General features: G+C 42.8%; 1 protein-coding gene across 1 annotated transcript; it reads left to right on the plus strand.

Annotated features, from left to right (window-relative positions):
• Positions 1 to 9,218: 9,218 nt before the first annotated feature.
• LOC139309951 (vomeronasal type-2 receptor 26-like) lies at positions 9,219 to 11,111 on the plus strand. The gene is made up of 2 exons (XM_070934132.1): positions 9,219 to 9,814; positions 10,868 to 11,111. The coding sequence occupies exons 1-2, from the start codon at positions 9,219 to 9,221 to the stop codon at positions 11,109 to 11,111; spliced, it is 840 nt and encodes a 279-aa protein (XP_070790233.1).
• The last annotated feature ends 904 nt before the right edge of the window (positions 11,112 to 12,015 follow it).

Raw genomic sequence — 12,015 nt, forward strand, 5'->3', positions numbered from 1 at the left:
GAGAGGCTCTGTGTCCAATCAAAGGCTCCTTTGTCCAAAAGAAAGGGGCAATAGAGATGGAAAGCTCATGTTTTGTATATGATCTTAGCCAAAATAATGGTATTTTTAATGGTAAACTAATTCCAAATATGTGAAAGGAATCCTAATGACTGTATATAACCTCTAATGGATAAAACACATATGTCTTATGGACTCAAAGTGACCACTAGCATTAATGGTCAAGTTATTCTCCAAAGCACCTGAGGGCAGGACAAGAAGCAATGGATGGAAACTAATCAAGGAGAGAAGCATCCTAGAACTAAGGAGGAATTTCCTGACAGTTAGAACAATTAATCAGTGGAACAACTTGCCTGCAGATGTTGTAAATGTTCCAACACTGGAAGTTTTTAAGAAGATGTTGAATAACCGTTTGTCTGAAGTGGTGTAGGGTTTTCTGCCAAAGCAGGGGGTTGGACTAGAAGACCTCCAAGGTCCCTTCCAACTCTGTAATTCTTTTAATTAACAATTTATTTTAAAAATTACAAGCATATTAGCCAATAAGGCAACTATTTTTTTAACTTCATAAGTTTACCATAAAAGGCTTGAAGAGCAATAAGGCTCCTGGAAAGGACTTTCTACCCATCAAACTATTGAGCAAATATTTTGAGTGGTAGGCCTCTCTTTTGGCAGGTCCCATTAAAACATACAAAACATACTTGCCATATCCAGTTGGGAGAAAGATGGCATTAGTACTTCCTATGTATAAAAAAAGGGTATAAAGAAAGACCATAGCAATCACATGCCCGTTAGTCTAATGGATACTAAATCATCATCAAAGAAGCTGACTTAGATCAAGAACATGAGTAAATTAAATAAACCTAACTATCAAGCATCCTTAGCCCTCATTACAAAAGTTTATAAGGCCAAGGTTATCCTGATGCTCTTATATGGAACTGTGGTTTGGGGCTTAAATATCACTATTAGAACATACTAATTCAAAGCATCTGAGAAGTATCTTGGAGGTGTCTCAAAGGTGTTTTCTCAAGTGGACTTTCTGGTTTTTTCTTTGAAGATGTTTTACTTTTCATCCAAGAAGCATCGTCAAGGAAAAAACCAGAGTTGCCTCTTGAAAAAGCACACCTTTGGGACAACCATGAGCTGGATGACTTAGAATCTCCATAGATATTTTGGAGTTGGGTGAAAGGACTTCAGCTCTCACCTGAGAACCAAATTGGTAAACTATACAATTTGTTATTTGTCTAAAATCAAAGCATATAATTATTAGTGTAAACTTAAATCTATGGAAACTGATTAGACTCTCAAATTTGTGTCTGTCAGAAGAGGCAAAATTTCAAATAAGGATCTCTTGGATAGTAGAACTGACAAATGATATTAGGAACTGTGGTCTCCCTGTCTCTTGTACAGCTGTAGAAAAGCTAAAAAGGTTGCTGCACACAGAATCTGGGATATTGAAGCAGATAAAGATATACTGTAGATCAGTGGTGGGTTGCTCTCGGTTCGCACCGGTTCTATAGAACTGTTAGTATAACTGGTGGGAGGCTCCACCCACTGACCCTGATGTCATCAAAACGCTTCTGTGCATGCACAGAAGTTTCTGTGCATGCGCAGAAGAGCATGCACAAGAGAGAGTGAAGCGAGCACACGCATGTGGTCGCACTGCGAACCGGTAGTAAAGGTAAATAGAACCCACCCCTGCTGTAGATATGCGCAGTAAGGCTGGCCCATTGAAATGGATGAGCCACTATAAAAGTACTTTCCCAATTGGCAAGAATTAAAATACAGAAATGCCAAAATATTTTGAACAGTATTTACTTGAGCCAGATTTGAACAGCTGGACACAATGGTCAAATGTGGAAGATTTAAACAAGTTTCAGACTTGTATTTGCAGAGTGCATAGAAAGAAGACAAGAAATCTATTTCATTATCAAATATATAAGAAAAAGAAAGGTTGGTATCTTGGACCATACATTGGATGAATGACCTACTGGGATACTTATATTGAAATAGCATATATTCTGTGTGATAAGAATTTAAAAATTATGTATAATTTGGCCCTTTTATTGAAAAAAAAACAGTTTCCTTGATATTTGCATATGTGAATTGGGATGTGGTGATATAGAAATATGATTTTCATTCTTTATTCTCATTCGTTTTTTTCTTAATTTGTGTCTTTTATTCTATTTTTATATACAGTCTTGTTAATATTCTGTATTTTATATTCTGCATCTCTACATGACCAAATTGTTAATCAGCAATAAACAATGCATAACTAAGTCAGATTTATTAATACCTAATTATTTTGGACTTGATCTTACTCCCAAATATAACACAGCAATCTTCATTGCTTTTTTAGATCAGTTATGTAACTGCTTCAGTGGTTCTTAGTGATAAAAGGGATTTCCCTTTTTTCCACCGGATGCTCCCCAAAGAAGGGTTCCATTACCCAGGAATTGTCCAATTGCTCCTCCATTTTGGTTGGATCATGATTGGTCTCTTTGCTTCAGACACAGAAGAGGGAGAGAATTTCATGAGGACTTTTACCCCTATGCTCATAAGGAATGGAATTTGTGTTGTCATATCACAATTCTCAGCAACTGGGCATACAGCATCCCTCAGGGATGCCATCTCTAAGTGGAGACAAGTCAATGTTTTTGTTCACTTCATGGAATTTGACTTCTCTTCTCTTCTTCCTTTCCATTTAATATTTATCAGCTTGCCAGGACCCATTGAAGGGAAAATCTGGATCATTACATCCCTTATAAAACTGAAAATTAAAAGGCACTGGCCTTTCCAATATATCCGTAGTATTTGGAACTTTGATTTCAGGAATAAAGACAAGGCAAATGATGAGGTCTTTGAACCCGTTCTCTTTGTACAACGTCGGTTTCAAGATCAGTCATTTCACTGTTCTTTTTCAAAGCAGCTTTTTTCTGTCAAGGGCCGGAGAAGATGCACCCAGAAAGCACCACTTGATTCCCCAAAGAAATGGAACAGCATCCAGGTACTAAATGACCACCATGTTTACAGTGTCATTAAGACCCTGGCCCACTCCTTGGATGTTGCGTATTCCTCCAGACCCAGGAGGAGAAGGAAGGAGTGCATAAAGTGCTTGGGTGTTCCAAAGCTGCAACCATGGCAGGTATGGGATCCTGAAAAGGATACATCAAATTTAGTTTCTTTAGTAGGAATACAAAGGATAAGGATCCCAACCTCCTTGTGAATGGATTTCATCAATCTAATTGCTCATGGCACAATGTTCCAAAGCATTGGCACCAGGACAGATACATTATGATATTAAATACTGCCAACTGTCATTTGCATTCTTTTAGTGAGTCATTGAAGCCAGTAATTGTCAATATATATTTATCACTTTGAAGATAGTGGTAACACTTGTTCTCTCCACTAAACACAATTGCAATTTCAGCAATTATAGATAGTTAAACAACTATCACTAAGTGTTGTACCTTATGATTCTTGAAGAATGTATCTTGTCATTTTATGTACACTGATAGCATATGCACCAAAGACAATTCCTTGTGTGTCCAATCACACTTGGCCAATAAATTAGTCTAGTCTAGTCTAGTCTAGTCTAGTCTAGTCTAGTCTAGTCTAGTCTAGTCTAGTCTAGTCTAGTCTAAGGAAGAGTCAGTGTGAAAAAACTACATAGGATAAGAAACTTATGTTTCTATTTTTAAAATCCCTGCATGTTTCCATTTTAGTTCCATATGTTTCTGGAGAAGAATGAGTTTTGCAATTTTTCCCAGTTTCAACTGTACTTGGACCAAAATGGTGATGTAGCTGCAGATCTGGACATTGTGAGTTTGTTGGTTTTCTCCAAGAAGGATCCCATCAAAGAGCACCTGGGGAATTTTGAAAGACAGAGGCTTATTATCAACCAAGATGCTCTTTCATGGCTAAAGTTGCTCAACAAGGTGGGTGGAAAGTTGCTGTGTTTTCTCTGCTTTCCAAAGCCCTAAGACCCAGTTCAACTGGGCTAAGTCTAGTCTCGAATGTGGATGAACTTCACTGAGAATTCAATGTATGGAGAAGAAATCTTACAGTTTGTTTAAGCAACTTGGGAGGCTCAGTACTATTGACCCAAATGCCTTTCAGATGCTATAATGGCAAACACTGCTCAATAGAATTAGGAGTTACTATGTCCTGGTTGAGAAAAGTTCTGTAGTCTGTGATGGTCTATTCCCTTGATGGTGAACCTATGGCACACATGCCATAAGTGGCACGCATAGCCATATTGATGGACACACGAGCTCAGCTCCGGTGCCCATGTGCATGCTGGCCAACTGATTTTCAGGCCTTCTGGGCTTACCAGAAGTAGGGAAACAGGCTGTTTCCTGCCTCCGGAGGACCTCGGGGGTTGGTGGGGAAGGCCCATTTTTCTCTCTCCCCAGCCTCCAGAGCCTTTCTAGGTGGGACCAGAAGTTGGCAAATGGGCACCCCACTGGAGGGCCTCCGGTGGGGTGGGGAAGGCCATTTTTGCCCTTCCCAGACTCCTAGAAAGGTTCTGGAGGCTGGGGAGAGCAAAAAATGGGACTTACGTCCCACTGGAAGTTGGCAAACAGGACATTTTCAGCCTCCAGAGGGCCTCCAGGGGGGTGAGGAAGGCCGTTTTTGCCCTTCCCAGATTCCTAGAAAGGCTCTGGAGGCTGGGGACAGCAAAAAATGGGCCTACCATGCCATTGTGTGCCAGGAGCGGGGGGAGTGGGGGGGGTCACACACACATATGTGGGGGCAGGGTGCATAGAATTATGGGTGTGGGCACACACATGTGTGAGCCACCCCCAACCCCCCGCTTCTGGTACGTGATGACAAAAAAATTAGCCATCACTGGTCTATCCCCACTGGGATATGGCAATAGGCCTTCTGCTCCTAAGAAAGTCCAAGGCTTTCAGTTCATATGAAATTATATACACTGTTTTGATGTGAGAGTATGCCCCAACTTAGAAAACTGAAGCAATGACACAAGACTTTGATTGAAAACAAAGGCCTTCTTGGTATTAGAAGTAACAAGGAACAATTTGAAAGGAAATGCTACTTAAATCTGGCCTTTGACTTGTTAGAGGGCATTTCATCTGATAACCCTTGGATCAGTGGCAAAATCCAATTTTTTTACTACCGGTTCTGTGGGCATGGCTCAGTGGGCATGGTGTGGTTTGGTGGGAGTGGCTTGGTGGGCATGGCAGGGGAAGGATACTTCAAAATCTCCATTCCCACCCCACTCCAGGGGAAGGATACTCCAAAATCCCCATTCCCTCTCCACTCCTGGGGGAAGGATATTGCAAAATCTCCAGTCCTACCCCACTCTGGGGCCAGCCAGAGGTGTAGTTTTTCAACAGAAAGGACTTTTTCTTAAATATCTAGTTAGGATTTAAAACTATCCCTTTTCCACACAGGGCCCATACTCATGTCACGTGTGCTTCAGAAAAAGATGTCTTAGCCTTTTTGAGGGAGACGTTCTCATGACCTCACCTCCATCTCATCTCACTCCAGTGCTGGGAAATAAGAAATCAAATTAAGTCTTTTTTTGGCTAGAATGGTAACCAGATAAATTTAGGAAACAAACATACAAATTAACATCACCTTTAATACTGACAGCCTTAATTTGTAAGGAATTTTTCCTTTGCATTTTTACTGGGGGGAGGGTTTTAGATATTTTCAAAGTGGAGCAGCTTTGCAATGTTTTATATAGTCCTGAAGAAATCTGTCCTAAGGGTCAGAAGTTTCTTCATCACAATTTTATTCTATTTTCATAAATGTAATAGAATAAAAGTTTAACATTTTTTTTAGAATAAATGTTATTCTAACATTTAATATCAATAGATCATTAGACTCTAAAATCATGGTTATATAAAGTATGGAGGAATGGAAGTTAATACAACCACAAAGAGGAACCCACTGGTTGTAATTTATTTATTTTTAAATTTCTATGATGCCCACCTCACAGAAGTGACTCTAGATGGCTTATGGTTAAACAATTAAACTACTATATAAAACATTAATTAATGCTTAAATCTTTTCTCAGTTCCATCCCTCCAGACTTTATTAAGTAGAAAAGTCATTTCTTGCAATGTAATCTACCAGAATAAAAAGATAGGAACTAAATGAAGAAGATGTTAGTAGTTCTATCTTCTATAGCTGTCTGGAACTAGTCAGAAATTTTATATTTATCTAAGTCAGGGGTCGACAACCTTAAACACTCAAAGAGCCACAAAGGTCCTAACTGGAAGCCCTCTGTTCAATTCTGGAACCGACCGGAAGTCCGGTTCCCCCACCATAGAGTCTTCTCCTAGCACAGTGTCCTTTTTCTTATGCTGACCGAAAGTCTGGTTCCCCCCACCATAGAGTGTTCTCCTAGCATGGCATCCTTTTTCCTATGCTGACCGAAAGTCTGGTTTTCCTCACCATAGAGTCTCCTCCTAGTGCAGCATCCTTTCCTCTACCTGACCTAACTGAAAGCCCTATCAATTTTGGAGCCAACTGGCAACAAGGAGTCGCAGCAGAGGGATGAAAGAGCCACATGCGGCTCCAGAGCAGTGGTTTGCTGACCCCTGACCTAAGTGAAGCCCAGAGATTACTGTCAAGGTTTCAACTAACGGACCCAAGGAAATCAGGACTCCGAGGTTAAGCTCTTCCTCAAAGAACTTCTTTATTGGGTACATCATATTGGCATGATTAAAGTGTAAAACCAACTCTAAATAATTCCTGGGGTTTCAGGAAATCCCTCCCCAGGTGTCAAAGGTCATATTGGCCAGTTAGGTTAATTGGCGCGCTCTCCAGGCATTCCTCCCCTATTTTATCTGTTACCAGTAGAAATGACCTTGATTCCCATGAGAAAGCTCTATATTGTGTCTAGTAAGGCATTCCAACCTCCTTCCCCCTCCCCACTTTGTGTGGCAACTGAAGAACAGGAAAATGGCTTCTGCCAGGTTCGGTCTGAAGTTGATAATTACTTGGCTAATATTCATGTCTACATCCATTATCAATGTTTTCTCACACATTGTTTTATTCCTTAGCCTCTTCCTCAGTCCAAATGTGTGGAAAATTGTCATCCTGGATTTGTCAAGCGGGCTCGAGAAGGAGAGCCAGTTTGCTGCTATGACTGTGTTCCTTGTCCAGAGGGAACCATCTCCACTCAGGAAGGTGAGTGACACCAGAGGAAATGATACTGGATTTATTCACAGCATTGTGGTCAATGTGCATGTTAAAAGAGACACATCTAAGCTTGACTATTTGGTTGTTCTTAATTTTCAACATTACTGGAGGAATAAAAAAAAATATCTTGAAGGATGGGTTAGGAAGAAATAGGAGGCCATGATGGATAGAGGTTACTTCTGCCAGAGGGAATATCTTTTCCAATTCTTAGTTTTGAATTGTCTTTCCATGTTTACCTTTCTTAGGAACATCTAAGGCCATGATAGCGAACCTATGGCATGCCAGCTCAGCTTTAGCGCACATGCGCGTGCTGGCCAGCTGATTTTTGGGCCTTCTGGGCCCACCAGAAGTAGGAAAACAGGCTGTTTCCTGCCTCCTGAGGGCCTGGAGGGGGGGAGGCCCATTTTTCTTTTTTACCTAGCTCCAGATCCTCTCTATTTATTTGGGAAGGGCGAAAACAGCCTTTCCCACTCCCTTGGAGGCCCTCCAAAGGCCTGAAACGGCCCATTTCCCAACTCCCGGTGGGACAGGAAGTGACGTTTTTTGCTGTCCCCAGCCTCCAGAGCCTCTCTAGGAGTCTCTAGGAGCCCCTCTAGGAGTTTCTAGGAGCCTCTCTAGGAGTCTCTGGAGGCTGAGGACAGCAAAAAATGTAACTTCCTGTTCCACTGGGAGTTGGGGAATGGGCCGTTTCAGGCCTTTGGAAGGCCTCCGAGGGAGTGGGAAAGGCTGTTTTCACCCTTCCCAGATAAATAGAGAGGGTCTGGAACCAGGTAAGAAAGAAAAATGAACCTACCAGGCCATCGCATGCCAGGAGTGGGGGAGTGGGGGTTGCACGCACATGCGCAGGGCAGGACGCATAGAATTATTGGTATGGGCACGCGCACATGTGACCCTCCCCCGCCCCCCCCCTCTCCTGGCACATGATGGCAAAAAGGTTAGCCATCACTGATCTAAGGTCTTTGAAACTTGAGAATTGATTTCAGGTCAGCTGCACTTTTTATCCAACTAACTTTACCTTACAATCCAAAAGATGCATCTATCAATCATTTTTTTTTCCAAGATCATAAAGCCACATAAGCAGAAAGATCTAATCAGGATGGCTGATGGAGGGAAAGAGGTTTGATTCAAGGGGTATGAGAAAACCCAGCATGCACTTTGCTCCTGCCCTCTCCATCCTAGTTAGTTTTACTTTAATTGAATTTTAAATTTGTGATCCTTATTTGTTGTTTTAATTGGATGTCTATAAGCCACCTAGAGTTGTCTCTGGTGAGATGGGTGGCATACATGTTACATACATACATACATACATACATAAGCAAGCAAGCGTGTGTCACCATTAAACTAAGAAAAGGCTCTTCTCCCAAGCCTTGGGATAGAGCGAGGTCTGAGCATAATGAAAATGTGGGTGGCCTCAGAGAAGGGTAAGTGTTGTACCTTATGATTCTTGACAAATGTATCTTTTCTTTTATGTACACCGAGAGCATATGCACCAAGACAAATTCTTTGTGTGTCCCATCACACTTGGCCAATAAAGAATTCTATTCTATTCTATTTAGGTTTTATTTTAGTTATTCTTTATATGATAGTGTATATACTTGCAGAATTATTGTATATGTGTACGCACGTGCTCCTATTTAACATTTACTATGGCTTTCCAGTCTCTCAGTACCAGCTGTCATCAGATCTGTCTTCAACGTTGAAAGGAGAGACTATAAAAAACTTATTATCTTTTCTCAGATACTGAAAAATGTACCAAGTGCCCAGATGATCAATATCCAAATGAGAAAAGAATCCAATGTATCCCAAAAGTTATAATCTTCCTCACTTATGAAGAACATCTGGGCATCGTGCTGGTCTGCTTTGCCCTTCTCTTGTTCTTAACCACAGGATTCATTTTAATCATATTCATTAAATACCTAGAAACTCCCATTGTCAAAGCCAACAACCGGGACCTTTCCTACATCCTCCTGGTCTCCCTCTTGCTCTGCTTTCTGTCTGCCTTTCTCTTCATTGGCCAACCAAGGAAAGCCACCTGCCTTCTCTGACAAATGGTTTTCAGCAACATCTTCTCAGTTGCCATTTCTTCTCTCTTGGCCAAAACAATTATGGTGGTACTAGCTTTCCTGGCCACCAAACCAGGAAACCAAATAAAGAAATGGTTGAGGAAGAGCTTGGCCAACTCCATCATCCTTTCTTGTTCTGCTGTCCAAATTCTCATCTGCTCCTTCTGGCTTGGAGTTTCTCCCCCATTTCCTGACTCTGACTTTCACTCCCAGCCTGGTGTTATCATCCTGCAATGCAATGAAGGCTCTGTTGTCATGTTCTACATCACCCTCAGCTATATGGGTTTCTTAACTGCCATCTGCTTCTTGGTGGCTTTTTTGGCCAGAAATCTCCCTGGGACCTTCAATGAAGCCAAGCTGATCACCTTCAGCATGCTGGTCTTTTGCAGTGTCTGGGTCTCATTTATGCCCACCTACCTGAGCACGAAAGGGAAATACATGGTGGCTGTTCAGGTCTTCTCCATATTGGCCTCCAGTGCTGGTCTTCTGGGCTGCATCTTCATCCCCAAGTGCTACATTATCATTCTGAGGCCAGACCTGAATACAAGGGAGCAGCTGGCAACCAGAAGAAATGTAAAAATGTGAGACAAAGCAAATTTGACTCTCAACATGTTCCAAAAGGACAGACATACTGTAGAAAATGATGTTTTCCATACATGAGCTAGGCCAAAACTTTGATTGAAGGTTTAATAAAAGGATGGTTGGAAGATGTATCTCCTAATCCTTGTCCACTAGAATCACAAGTTTGTGGCTAATCTGGTTTAAGCAGTCAAAACATCATATCTGTTTGGTACTCTTAGCCTTCTTGAGGTCTGAAATGCCACAACCACTTATTTAAACATGACATTGGTATAATGGGAATCTTGTTGATATGCCAGATATAATTGGGGGGTGGGGGCTGTAAAATTTTTCTCATTATAGTTGTATCATAGTTTTTCTGCAAGTGGAGTTCTTTACAATATAATGTTGTAAAGGTCTCAGCATCAGCAGCGAAAGGAGAGAAAATAATTCCTACAGAATGGGGTAATTGAGTGCCCCATGGATGTAGTGTCAGGGAGGCAAGATTGGGCATAAACATCCAGTCAGAAGTTGGGATAATTCATACATCTCCATCTTTTAATCCTGGACACTTCAGAAGCATCTGGGTGGTCACTGAGAGATGAAGATGGCCCTGGCCTGATCAGCTATTCTTACCTTCTTAAAGTTCTTCACAAAAAGAAGTCATCACATTTATTATCCAATTTAGCAGAAATATGTGTGGTTATATATCATGGCTATATTGTCCTAGTATCCAAGAGGTTCTTAGTCTCCCTCATACTTTTCTTGGACCTGGGTGACTTTTCAGCATTTAACGTTCATACTACAGTCAAAAATCTATGATTACTGAGGTGGTTGTTTCAGACAAGATTTTACTGTATTTCCCCGAAAATAAGACAGGGTCTTATTTTCTTTTGACCCCCCAAATAAGGGCTTAGCCTTATTACCGGGGGGGGGGCGTTCTTATTATTTTGGGGGTGCAGGAGGTGGTAAGCATGGGACTGAATGTCCCATTGCTGCCATCACCTCCCCTCCCCATTCTTCACATTGGCCACTGCCCTGACGTCTCCCACCACCACTGCTTCCTTGTGGATCAGGACTCTGCAAGGCTTGTGCCATTGCATGCACGAATTGCAGCACCGCCACAAGCTTCATCATACTGACACAGCTGGCGTCCTGCCGCTCACAGCTGTGCCAGTATGTCAAACCTCAGGGCTGTGCTGCAGTTCCTGCATGCAACAGCACAAGCCTTGCAGAGTCCTGCTCTATGAAGTGGTGGTGGCAGCACGGGACGAGTCTCACAAAGACTCATTTCTGGCAGGTGGGGCAGGGGAGAAGTGAAACGCATGGAGCAAAATGTGGCTCCCCTTGCCGTCTCTTCTCTCCCTCCCCCTGCCGGGCATGACAGGGCTCCTGCCCCTCGCTTAGCTACCCGCCCCCACCCGCCCCCTTTAGGGTACAATTTGGGGGTGTCAGGTGGGGTAGGCAAGAAACATCTCACTTCTCCCCATCCCACCTGTCACCCCTCTCAATAAAGAGATGGTGGGGAAGGGAAGCAGCCAGGCTGCTGTTGCCATTGGGGTGGGACACATTGGGCCACAAGACGCTCATCTTACCTTCCCAGCACCATTACATTCCTTGCCTTTCTGTCCAGGGAGACATGTTGTAGAAAAAACTTTCCCGCAAGTTTATGGAGTTTGGCTGAACTTGCGAGAAAGTTTTTTCTACAACGTGTGTCCCTGGACAGAAAGGCGAGGAACATGATAGTGCTGGAAAGATAAGACGTGTGTCTCACGGCCCAACACGTCCCATCCCACCCCAATGGCAACAGAAGCCTGGCTGCTTCCCTTCCCCACCATCTCTTTATTGAGAGGGGTGGCAGGTGGGGTGGGCGAGAAACAGGACACGTGTCTTTGTTGTGGCCCGCCAGCGGCCTACGTGGATCGTGGTTGATCCCAAACAACGAGGAGGCTGGTGTGGGGTCGTGCCAGTAGCCTCCGCAGCCAATGCTTGCATCAGACAGCAAGGAGGCTGAAGAGGATGTGGTGCCAGAGGCAGAGACTCAGCCAGGGCCTTCAGAACCTCCAGAGGTTTCTTCAAGTGGAGAGAGTAAAGTAGAGGAGCCTCTCCTCAATGCTCGAGCATGCAGAGCTGCCAAAAGGCAGGAGTGGCTACTCAGGAGAAGGAGATCTACTTGAGAATAGGGCTTGAGGATAATTGGCTACTCCCTTAGCCTATTTAAGTC

The sequence above is a fragment of the Pituophis catenifer genome, unplaced genomic scaffold (genome assembly GCF_029215685.1).
Source record: "Pituophis catenifer annectens isolate HBS135680 unplaced genomic scaffold, rPitCat1.0.hap2 SCAF_2, whole genome shotgun sequence".
Lineage (NCBI taxonomy): Eukaryota > Metazoa > Chordata > Lepidosauria > Squamata > Colubridae > Pituophis > Pituophis catenifer.

Coding starts and splice junctions, on each gene's coding strand:
- LOC139309951 (XM_070934132.1), top strand. CDS start 9,219: ATGGTTTTCAGCAACATCTTCTCAGTTGCCATTTCTTCTCTCTTGGCC. Junction 9,815..10,867: donor ACCAGAAGAAATGTAAAAAT/GTGAGACAAAGC, acceptor CTTGTGGATCAG/GACTCTGCAAGGCTTGTGCC.